We start from the raw sequence: 11,457 nt of genomic DNA, 5'->3' as shown, positions 1-11,457 counted from the left end.
TGCTCCCACACCCTGCTAGAGCCTCGCAGGCCCCTTCTCCCCGGCCCTGCCAAGTTGGGCCAGTTGCCCAACCGCACCCCCATCCCACCCCCAGCCAGGCCACTGTACAAGGTGGCCAGGCTCTCAGGTGCCCAGAGGACTCTCACAGCACCCTGCCCCCTCAGGGAGGGAGCTTGGGCTGGGCCATCTCCAAGTTCTGGCCATGTCCTCCCTGGACAGCGGCCCCGAGCATGTAAGAGGCTGACCCAGGGGGAGGGCAGAGGGAGCCAGGGGGGGCGTGGCGGAGCAAGAGGGCTGAGCCTGGGTTTCACAAAGGGGACAGACATATCGTCAGGGGCATGGAGGGTGTTCAGAGTGTAGAACTGTCACCTCCCAGCCTCTGGGGGTCTAGCTGAGACAGCCCTTCGCTCCCCAAAGGCTTGCGATCCCTGGTGGACCCCCCCTCTGTTTGGGGTTGCTGGTTTGACCAGATATGGGTTGGGGGCACCTACAATCAGAGCAGCCCCCACCTCCAAGCCTCCTTGTATTTTGAGCCATCTGCTGCTAACCACAAGATCAGCAGTTCGAGACTACCAGCCTTTCTGCAGGGGAAAGACGGGGCTTTCTGCTTCCATGGGGAGTTACTGCCTCGGAAACCCACGGGGGCGGTCCCCTGTGCCGTACGTAGCACCGCTATGAGTCAGCATCTGGACAGGCATGGGATGAATTTGTACTGAATCTGTCCGGCCATCATGTGCCGGTATCATCCACTCAGTGTGGCCACTGTGTGGTTGTCAGGTGTCTTTGAGTCAGCTCCGACCCCTAGCAACCTTGTGTGCACAACAGAAGGAAACACTGCCCGGTCCGCGCCAGCCTCACCGTCATGGTTCTATGTGGGCCCATCGTCGCAGCCACGGTGTCCGTCCATCTCCTTGAGGGTCTTCCTCTTCCGCTGCCCGTCGACTTTACCACACACGATGTCCTTCTCCAGGGACTGGTCTCTCCTGACAACATGTCCAAAGTATGTGAGACGGAGTCTGGCCATCCTTGTTGTAAAGGCGGAACTGAGGGAACAGGGAGGAAGAGGGACATAACTGACAGGACAAGGGAGAGCAGAGACCAAAATAGCTTTATTGGTGGGGGGGGGGGGGCTCCCCGACAGGATGACCTAGGCCAACAGGTCAGGGAAGTCATGTGAGGGTTTTTAAAGGGGTGGCAAGGAATGTATGGCAATTACGGCAATCAGCATATGGGCTCTGGAAGCTCCGAGACTTGCTTGTGGACTCCCCCAGGCTGTCTTTGAACTCGGAACACCTGGTTTCACTGGTTATCGTATCTGGGTTAGCGTATCTGGCGCCAGGCCAGCTGCTGCGGACTTTTGGGATGTGCAGGGCCCTGACCTGCTTCAGCTTAGTCCAAACGGGGTGAGTGGGTGGGGGCTGCCTAGTTCAGACCCGACCCAAACACTTGCCTCCCAGGAACATTCTGGCTGTACGTCGTCTGTCCTTTTAGCATTTCAGCAGTATTCTTCTCCAGCACCACAAGGTCAAGTGGGTTGCTTTTTCCTGCAGGAGAAAGCGAGGCTTTCTACTTCCATAGAGAGTGACTGCTCCCAGCGGCAGCTCTCCCCTGTCCTGTGGGGTCAGCGTCCTCCTTAGTCAGTGTCCAACACGCACCCGAGGCCATGGGAAACACCATGGCTTGCATTAGGAACACCTTGGTCCTCAAAGTCACCTCCTTGCTTTCCGACTCTCTAAAGAGGTCTTGGGCAGCACATGTACCTCATCCACTTCATCTTTCGGTCTCTCGATTGCTGCTCCCACGAACACCGATTGTGGATCCAAGCGAGGCGAAATCAACGCCAACCTTTCCTCTACTGATGATGATGCGGTGAGCACTGGGGTCTTCTTGCGACTGAGTTGTAATCAATCCCCCCACCCCATCCTCTTTCTTCTTCATCGAGGAATGATCCAGGCACCCGGAGAACACAGCCAATGCTCATGGAAGCAGCACCCTAGAGATCAAATGGCTCATCGCACTGGCCAGTCTGCTTGCACAAGAGCTCTTTAGAGCGTTGCAGAGCCAGGCTGTCCCTTTGAGGACCAAGTTATGGTGTCTCCATACGCTTTCGCATACGAAAATATGGACAATCGACACAGAAGACGGCAGAAGAATGGATGCCTTCGGATTGTGGTGGCAGCAAAGAACAGACGGATCAGTCTGGGAAGAGGCACAGCCACCATGGTCTTAGAGGCAAGGCTGGCGAGACTTGGTCTCCCGTACCTTGGACGTGTTCTCAGGAGAGCCAGCCAGTCCCTGGCGAAGGACGTCATGCTTGGCGACGTAGAAGGGCAGCGAAACAAGGAAGGCCCTCGAGGAGAGGATGGACACTGCGGCTGCCAGCAGAACAAACACTTGTGAGGACAGCGCTGGACCCAGCAGTGTTTGTTCTCTCGTGCAGAAGATCGCTATGGGTGGAAGGGAGGCCAGGAGGGCTGGGAGGAGGGGATCCTTCAGGGCGGGATCTGATGGGAGAGAATGTCCAAATAACAATGGGAGGGGGGAGGGGAAGGGGCTGGAGAGGGCAGGTCGCAGAGGAAGAGGCAGGACAGCAGGGCTGGAATTTATCCCCAGGCAGAGGGGGTTACTGAGGGTTCTCCCGAAGGGAGGGGACTCCCTGAGGGCATTGAACTCCCGAGGGCATTGTAGCTGCCGCAGGTGGGAGATGGTGAGGGCCTGGCAGGAGCCTCTGGGGGAGGGGGGTGGCCCTGTAGGATGAAGCCCAGTGGGGCGGGAGCTGGGGGTGGGTGGGATGGGGGCGGAGGCAACTGGCCAGGACCCGCCGAGAGGCAAGGCCACGGGCCAATGGGACACCGTCCTGGAATGGCCAAGGCGGGCAGGTCTGAGGTCAGGTTTGGGCTTGCTGGTCCAGGGAGTGAGGCCGCAGTGGAGGCAAGCCGGCAGGCAGGCAGCATCAGCTGTGTGGCGTGGACGCCGCACGTGAGGGGGACCCAGCCTGAGCCGAGGTGGGGGCCGAGAGACAGGTGAGGACCCGGAAGCCCATCTGGGCGGGCACAGACCCGAATCTGGAACAGTTTGGGGCAGGACTGGCTGGTGTGGGGAGGAGGAGAGGTGGGGGGCAGGAGGACAGAGGGGCCCTGAAAATGGACACAGCAGATGATTATGGGGTGCCGCCTTGCTGGGGGCGGGGGGGCGGGGGGACAGGGGGAGGTGTCTGCGGTCATGACCAGCACCTGGGTTTGGGGGCTAGGGTAGGAGCCTTGAGTACTTCCTGCAAGCTGTATCCTCAGGGTTGGGGGTGGGGGGAGTGGGGCCGCCCCCCCCAGGCTGGAAGCTGAGGGCAGGAAGCGCAGACTGGATCTCAGGGCCTCCAGGTTGCTCCCAGGTGTTAACAAGTTGACATCCTTGGAGCGGCGGGCCAGCCTTGGCCCCACTCCAGCCCCTCCTCACGCCCAGGTAAGGGCTGGTTGGGCCATTGGCCAGTCTCTCTGGGAGGTGAATGGGGGTACAGGCTCAGCCTGGGGAAATGGGGGGCTCTGGGTAGGCCCTATGACCTCAGAGTCTAGGTCAAGTCCACGCATGCTGCTGCTGCTGCTGCTCAGATCACCCAAAAAGGCAGATCAGAACGCAGCACCCATTACCAGCCCCACACCCACCCAAAGTGCTGCCCTGTCCCTGCCCTCTCTGGAGGCCTGGACACCCCCCTTCCCTCCCCCGACTCAAAGCTCTCCTTCCAGCCAGCCCTGTCCGTACCTTCCCTGGAGGTCAGGGACATGGCACATCACAGACCAAACCTTGGGATTTTATGATCCTAGAGTAGATTAAGACTATAATGTTTGAGCTTGAAGTCAGTTTCGACCAACCAGTTTACCAAGTGCCTCCTTCCTGCTTCAGCACAGGGGGCGGGGGGGAGGGGGGGGCATGCTGCCTGATGGGGGGTGGAGGGGCAGGTCCCCATCTGCACCATCCAAAGTATTGTGGGCTGGATCAGAACTTGACCCCCTGGCCGCCCCACCCGCTTCAGCCAAGACGTCTTGTGAAATGATGTCTCGTCGAGCGAGGCACGGGGTCTGCAGGGTTTCCTGAGTGACGAGGGTGGGCCTAGGGGAAGGCCCCCCCAGAGCCACCAGAGCAGGACGTGGCGGGCAGGTGGGCCAGCCTGTCTGTCCCTGGTCACTGGACTGCCCAGGCCGACTCTTTCTCCTTGGCTGTGCTTTTCTGTACCACCTCACCTTCTTGTCCCCCATTCCCACAGCCTCTTTCCGGGGAACAGGAATTGCTGGGAGGGGAGCGAGCCACCCACCCCAAGACCCCTGAGGCCCTTTGACAGAGGGGGCCTTGTCAGCAAAGCAGACAGAGGTGGTTCTACGCAGAGCTGTCCCTGGCTGGAGGCCAGTGGACTCTAGAACACGGACTAAAGACACAAGCGCCCCTGGCACCTCTGGCTGCCCCCTGAGCCCGGCTGGCTGCTAGCAGGTACCCACCAGAGCCCTGGCATGGTTAATGGCTTACCAGCTTGTGACACATTCAAAGCCTGTGTGAGCTCTCAAAGTCCAGCATTGCCGCCTCCCTTCCCAGCCAAACACCTCAGGCTCAGGAAGGGCCGGGGCCAAGGGGCATGCCTTCTCCCTGGCCCCAGACCAGATGCCGTTCCTGGGAACTCCAGGCCATGACTCAAGTGGGGGCCCTCTGCCCAGTCCCCTAGTGTTTGGCCCTCCCTGGGGCCCTGGCCTCTCTGCCCTTGGAGATCTGTCCCTCGGGGCAGGAGGGAACGTTCTTTAAGAGAAGGCCCAGAGGACCCTGTGTTTGGACGGCACGGTGAATGAATGAATGGATGACTGAATGCTACTCTGCTGGGCCGAGCAAGGGGCAGGTTATGGCAGGGGGCAGGCTGCAAGCACAGGGACGTGATCAGGGATAGGCAGGCCAATTGGGTGTCAGTCCCCTTACTCTTCAGGCCTCCACTGCCCCCCTGACCCCCAGCACACCTGCCAACACCTCTGGAAGTTGGGGGACAGAGGGCAGACTCCCTTTTATCCACATAGGACAATCCCCTGCAACCCTAGCTAAGGGAGGGGGGACAGGGCATGTTTGGGGGGGTACCCCAACCCTGCAGTTGTGGGGGGGACCTAAGGTTTAGGTGCTCACACTCTTCCCCTGACCCGGACCTCACCTCCTCCCAGCACCTGTAGATCTGACCCTTGGGCTGAGCCTTTGTCTCTGTGGAAACACTGCTTTGCCCAGCCCAGAGAATTCAATCGCTCAGGAGCCACCTCAGGACTCACAGCCTCCCCTCACCTGGAACAACTGTCCTGTGTCTTTAAAGCCGCCCTCCCCCGGGAGGTGGGGGGGAGAGGGGAGGAGCAGCAGTGGCTGAGGACCAGACTCTGAGCTGGAACTCCGAGGGACTGGCCAGAACCTGAGCTAAGAGCCTGCTGGTGGGAGTGTGGCCGCAACCCCTTGTGCTGTGACCGCTCTGAGCTGTTGGATGTCACAGGTGAGAGAGCTCAGGCTGGGGACTCAGCCAGCCCCGACCTACTTGCCAGCTTCAGTTTACGCATCTGCGAAATGGGCATAAGCTGCCCAAGGGGAAGGCTGCTGGTGGGGGTGTGGGTTGAGCCGCATGTTCCTGGTGGCAGTGGCAGCGTTGGCTATTCCTTGGCCTACTCACAGCCATCAAGGTCGGCAGTTCAAGCCCACCAGCTGCTCGGAGGAAGAAAGATGAGGCAGTTTGCTTTCAAAAAGATTTGCAGCCTTGGAGGCTCCAGGGGCCTCCTATATTCTCTGTCCTGTAGAGGTGCCTGTGGGTCGGAGTGGACTGGGCAGCAGTGGATTTGGGTGGGTTTGGTCCAGGCTGGCTGTGTGGGGGGGATGATGACTCTTCTCAGAAGCAGCTTCCTGGAATCAAGTGGATCTCTTGGAATTGATCAGGAGGGGAGCCCTCCAATCCCAGGTGCTCAGTGGGGGTGCGCCAGCCCTGGGGTGCCAGCTGGGTCAGGGGCTGGGTAGGGCTGGGTGGGGGTGGGATAGGGTCTGTTGTGCAAGGGGCGTTGCCGCCGATGGAACACGTAGCGGTTGCGACAGTTTCCTCTGCAAGTCTGGTATCACATCCTGGCTTGGCCTAATCCCAGCCCAGTGCCACCTGAGGGAGGGCAGTGTCCAGCTTCAGGCCGGGGAAGCACCTTGGGGCCCATCTGGATCCAGGAGCCTCTGAGGTGTCTAAGCTCTGTTTCCTGGCCAGGCTGTGGGGTGAATGACACCTGGCTGACGCATCCTGGACTAGGCTGCGGGATCAACAGGGGAGCTCCAATTCTTCCTGCTCAGTCCTCACTGCCCCAGCATCCCAGGAGCTGCTCCACCCAGAATCCATCAGGAGGTGTAGGTGTGTGTGTGTGTGTGTGTATAGGTGTGTGTGTGAGAGAGAGATAAGGGAACTCACCACTGTGTCTGGCCTTGCTCTGTGGTGACGTGGTTTCCCTGGAGCCATCATGCCCCTCATCATTCCCCAGGCTGCCTGGGGCAGAATCTCCTCCTTCATTCTGTGCCTCATACATCTTGTGATATGACCACTGATTAAACACTTCCCCTTTTGGGGGTGGCTGGCAGCTGCTGCTAGTCATCCTGTGGGCTCTACCACAGGATCTCCCCCAATTGGCCCCCCTTGGAGACTGGGTTGCCCTCTACCCCCTGCTTCTGATCCTGATGTCCCCAGCCACACAGGGCAGGGAGGATGCAGAAGTGCGTCCTGGAACTCAGCCCCATAGCCTCCTCCCAGCTTTGACCCTGGAGGGCCAGGTCCCCTGGGGGCTATATCCTGGGCCTCCTGTCCATGGATCCTACCCCATCCATCCTTGGACCACCCTAGTCTGCGAGAGTCAGCTGGGGGGAGGAGGGAGATTGGAGAGGGGCAGGGCTCTGCATCAGGGGACTGATGGGAATTGCAGGGAGGGTGTGTTGGGAGGTTCCCTCCTGACTTAGCCGGAGGTGCGGGGGATCAAAGCAGGACCTGTCAGGTGTCGGGGTAGGGGTGGGGGGAACTCTGTCATGGCAGGGGGAGGGTGGTGGTGGGCTGACGGGCTCTAGGGCCTGTGCACAGTGGGCCTGGGGTGGGGTGGGTGGTGATTCAGGAGATGCTGACCCTTGTCCTTGGCAGACTGGAGTGGGGAGCAGTGTCCAAGGTCCAGACAGGAGCAGGGGTGGAGTGGCCAGGCATATGGGCAGGGAGTGGCCCTGGCTCCTTTGAGCCAGACTCTGTTCAGCTGTCAGACACGGGTTCCCCTGGCCTCGGGCGCTAACATTCCAGTTCCAGGGCAGGTGGGGAAACCGGTCCTGGAGTTGTGGGTGCGGGAGGGTTCCATGGCCTCGGACTTGGGGTGTGGTAAGGCGGCTGGGCCTAGGTTCTGAGCTACTTCCAGAACCTTCTCTGCCAGACAAGGCGCTTGCTTCCCTGGAGTTCCAGACGCTCAGAGCAGGAACAGTGGGAGCCTGGGGGTGGGAGCTCACCAGGGGATATGGAGTCCAGGAGAGAGGGGGGCCCTGCCCACCCTTGACCCTGGTTCCAAGCTGGAGGCCCCCTGAGGCATCCTGTGGGAGGGGAAGGCGGGGCTCTGAATGCTCCTGGGGGGGAGGGGGGGAAGGCGGCTGACCCGTGATGAGATTTTCCCAGGCGGCCAGTCTGCCTCCTTCCCTAGTCCAGCCAGCTGCCTGAGAGAGGGGCCGCATGGCCTCAGGTAAGCAGGGTAGCCTATGTTGCAGGCTGAGGACTGGGCCCCACTCTCCAGCCTCGGCATCCCCTCCTGATGCCCACTTTGGGCTGGGCTGGACCTCTGGGCTTGGACGTGGGACTGTGGCATCTTTGCGAACTTGGGTGGGGGTGCAGGGGCTGGAAAGCGGATGCTAGGCGCCCCGCAGGGTGTCTTCCGTAGGGGGTGGGGTGATGGGGGATGGCTGTCTGCAAGGGCTGGGCTGCCCTCCTGATGTCTGACCCTTCCCCCATTCCTGGCAGGCTGCTGGGAGTAGAAAGGTGGACCTATGGGCAAGAGGCTGGTGTGGGAGGAGAGGGTCACAGGTGCCCACTCCAAGGTCCTGGGTGGGCAGCAAGTGGCCAAGGGGGCCTTGCTCTGGCTGCACAGCTCAGGAAGGGTGGGCCTGTGCCCTCTTGTGACTGGCCAAAGTGGCAGCCTCTGGGGCCTGGGGGGCTGGCTAGCTCTACCCCACTGACCCAGCCACCTAGGCTGAAGGCCAGTAGACCCCGGGGCTTCAGTGACTTACACAAGGACTGGGGTGGGCTGTATGCTGGGCAGTGGCAGGGGCATGGCCTGGAGGGCACTGTCTGGGGCTTTGGGCTTTGATGGGGACCTGGTTTGAAGCCGTGGGAAGGAGAAGCAGTGGCCAGTCACAAGGAGGACAGCGGTCCTCCCACACACATCACCCCCATATTCCCTGTGTCACAAGGACCCCTCCAACTGGATTCCACACCTCTCCCTCACATCAGGGTCAGGTGCCTGGGCCACTGGCGCCGCCACAGGGGCCCAAAGTCCTCCTGCCTGCCTTTGCCCAGGCTGGACAAAGGCAGAGGGGGAGAGGATGCAGCACTCAGGGGACTGGCTGGTCAACTCTCTTGGGAGTCCCCAAACTTTCCACTATCTTGCCCACCCACTGCCGGCCACCCCTAGGGACGAGGAGAGCTAACAGGCTTTAGGGGGAACAGACAGCCTCCTCCCCTCTCCCTTGGGGAGGCTAGGTTATCAACTAAACCCACAATGCACCCCCAGGGACCCCGAGCAATTCTAACACCTTGCTCAAGGTCGCCCCCACCCCATTTCACCTGGGAGGTGAGCTAGAAGCAGCCCTGGAGGAGTGTGGAAATGCAAGCACCCATGCCTCACCATTTGTAGGCAGAGCAGGGGGCTGCCTGGCTGGGAGGCTCTGAGAAGACCCTTGCACGTGAGGGAGACCCCAGTTATCTCATCGGACCTGTCAGCTGAGCCCTGCCCCCTCTCCTGGACACCTCCCACAGTGGAGCTCAGGGTGCCCATCCCGGAACAAGAGGTAAGTCCCATCCCATCCTGTGGTGGGGGACTGTGGGGCACCCTCTTCAAAGGCAATGGGGTGCACTGGGCCTGGGTCCAGGTGGAGGGACAAGGGTGGGCTGGGCCCCTCGGCAGTGAGGGAGTTCCTGGCCCACCCAAGATGAGCAGTGAGGATTTCCAGATAACAGGGAGACCAGGGGAGGGGGTCTGGGGCTGGGGGAGACCCAGGCTATGTCTGGGAGCTGGAAGTGCACCCTGACTCTGCTCCCTCCCGCGTCCAGAGCCATGAAGAAGCGGTATGCAGCGCTGGGCCTGGTGGCCATCGTCCTGGTGGCCCTCATCGTGGTCCTCTGCCTCTGTCTGCCCTCATCCCCCCAGCACCCCGATCACGTGTACCCCCGAGCGGCTGTGGCTACAGACGCCAAGCGCTGCTCAGAGATTGGGAGGTGAGTGGGCCGGGCTTCGTCCAGGACGGGGTGTGGGGTCTGCGAGGTGACCCAGGCCCAGGGGCCACCCCTCACACATGGCCCTGGGCAAGACCCTCACGCACAGAGACTGACCTTCTCTGCTGTCTGGGGAGCACAACGGAGAGGAGGAAGGTGCTGACCCTGAGGGCAGCCCCCTCCACACCGACTATCTGTGGGTAAACTCCACTGTGAGCATTAATTTCCGACCGACTTACGTCACGCTGCCCTACAATCCCACCACCTCCAGCACTTCCTTTACCTCCATCTCCCCACCTCCATCTTTACCTCCATCTCCACCTTGACCTCCATTTCTACCGCCACCACCTCTGCCTCCACTTCCTCCTCTACCCACCCCACCTCCTCCTCCTCTTCTAACCCAACCCCCACCATGGTCAGCAGTCCATCAGGAGCCCCAGTGCCCCCACCTGTGTCAGAGAACCCGGCCCCACAGAGGTGTTGGTCAAGGCTGCGTTTGGGGGCAGTCTGTCACCGGACCTTCCTGCCTTCAGAGCCGGGTGGCCTTGGCCCTCCAAACCTTTTGGTCAGCAGCCCGGCACATGAACCATTCGCACCCCTCCCACACGGCTGGGGACAAAGCCCAGTTTTCATTTAATTAAAGATTCTAACAGGAAAAGAAAAAGTTATTAATTAAAGAACCAGGTTTTGTTTCTTTTCAATGCCAGTCGGCTGGGCCTGTCAGAGGAGCGGCTCGGGCCAACGCTGGTGGTTCTGACTGCGGCTGAGAAAGTGGCACCCCACGGGGCAGTCTACTGTACGGAGAGGGGGCTTCAGGACGCTCACTGGGAGGCTTAGGGGAGCTTTCAGGAGCTTCAGAGAACCCCCAGATAACTGCTTTCTGATAAAGGGCCAAAAGACATTAAAAGGGAAGAGTCCCTTCAGTTAACTTGGCCTCAGGTAGTGGCTTCCTAACAAGCTTTGTCTTGGCCGACTGCCACCAGCTTCAGAAGAGGGGCTTCAGAGAGCTCGTGGGGTAGGGGGCTGGTTTAGGGAGCTCTTGGGTGAGGACTGTGCGGAGCCGGAGCAGCCTCCATGGACATGCCCCCAGGTCCTTCCCAGTGTGGCTGCTCTTCTGAGGCCCCTCTGACCTCTGCCAGGCGGGAATGCAGCCCTCCACCATGTGGGTCACCTGGGCCTCCCGTTGTACCATGGCAAACATGCTATTGAAAGAACAACTACACACTCCACATCCCTACGGGCGCTCAAAGGAGCTGTGGTGGGCAGTGGCTTAAGCACCCGGCTCTTCAAGGCCAGGTCAATGGTTCGAACCTAACAGCCTCTAGGAAGGAGAAAGGTGAGGCTGTTTGCCCCTGGAAGATGGGCAGCCTCGGAAACCATTGGGAGGCTTTCTGCTCTGCCCTGTGTGGTTGCTGTGAGTTGAAAGTGACTCCATAGTGGGTTTAAGGGGTCCTCTTAGCCCCCTCTGGCAGTGGGTTTAGGGGTCCTCATAGCCCGCTCTTGCAGTGGGTGTCTGGGGTCCTCACTGCCCCGCTCCCCCCGCAGGGATGCACTGCGGGACGGTGGCTCGGCAGTGGATGCGGCCATTGCGGCTCTGCTGTGTGTGGGGCTCATGAATGCCCACAGCATGGGCATCGGGGGCGGCCTTTTCTTCACCATCTATAACAGTACCACCCGTGAGTGCCTGGCCGGGGGGTGGGGGGGACATGAGGGGCTGGCTCTTCTGGGCCTGGTCTTGGGCCTCAGGCTGGCCCTGGTGCCCACGGGGAGAGGGTCCCTGTGTTGATCTGGGCCAACAACCACCGGCCTCCCCCTCCCAGGGAAAGCAGAGATCATCAACGCCCGGGAGGTGGCCCCTGCGCTGGCCACCACCACCATGTTCAACAGTTCGGAGCAATCAAAGGAAGGTATGGGGGTGGGCGTGGGGCTGGGCCGGATGCTGCGCCTCACCCAGAGGGGGAAAGTGAGGCCCAGCCAGCACA

At 60.7% G+C, this 11,457-nt stretch overlaps 1 protein-coding gene across 1 annotated transcript in view; it reads left to right on the top strand.

The window, feature by feature from the left end:
- Nucleotides 1-5,388: 5,388 nt before the first annotated feature.
- Nucleotides 5,389-11,457, top strand: part of GGT1 (gamma-glutamyltransferase 1) — a 15,012-nt gene continuing 8,943 nt past the window's right edge. The window contains exons 1-5 of the mRNA XM_045289567.1: nt 5,389-5,497; nt 8,898-9,051; nt 9,314-9,478; nt 11,021-11,151; nt 11,296-11,438. Of these exons, the coding sequence (XP_045145502.1) occupies nt 9,318-9,478; nt 11,021-11,151; nt 11,296-11,438 (435 nt within the window). The 5' untranslated portion in view covers nt 5,389-5,497; nt 8,898-9,051; nt 9,314-9,317. The remainder of the gene's footprint in view (nt 5,498-8,897; nt 9,052-9,313; nt 9,479-11,020; nt 11,152-11,295; nt 11,439-11,457) is intronic.

This window comes from Echinops telfairi, unplaced genomic scaffold (genome assembly GCF_000313985.2).
Source record: "Echinops telfairi isolate 266 unplaced genomic scaffold, ASM31398v2 ScPeMD7_29;HRSCAF=101, whole genome shotgun sequence".
Lineage (NCBI taxonomy): Eukaryota > Metazoa > Chordata > Mammalia > Afrosoricida > Tenrecidae > Echinops > Echinops telfairi.
The sequence above is the reverse complement of the archived record's forward strand: the minus strand, read 5'-3'. Positions and strand labels throughout refer to the sequence as shown.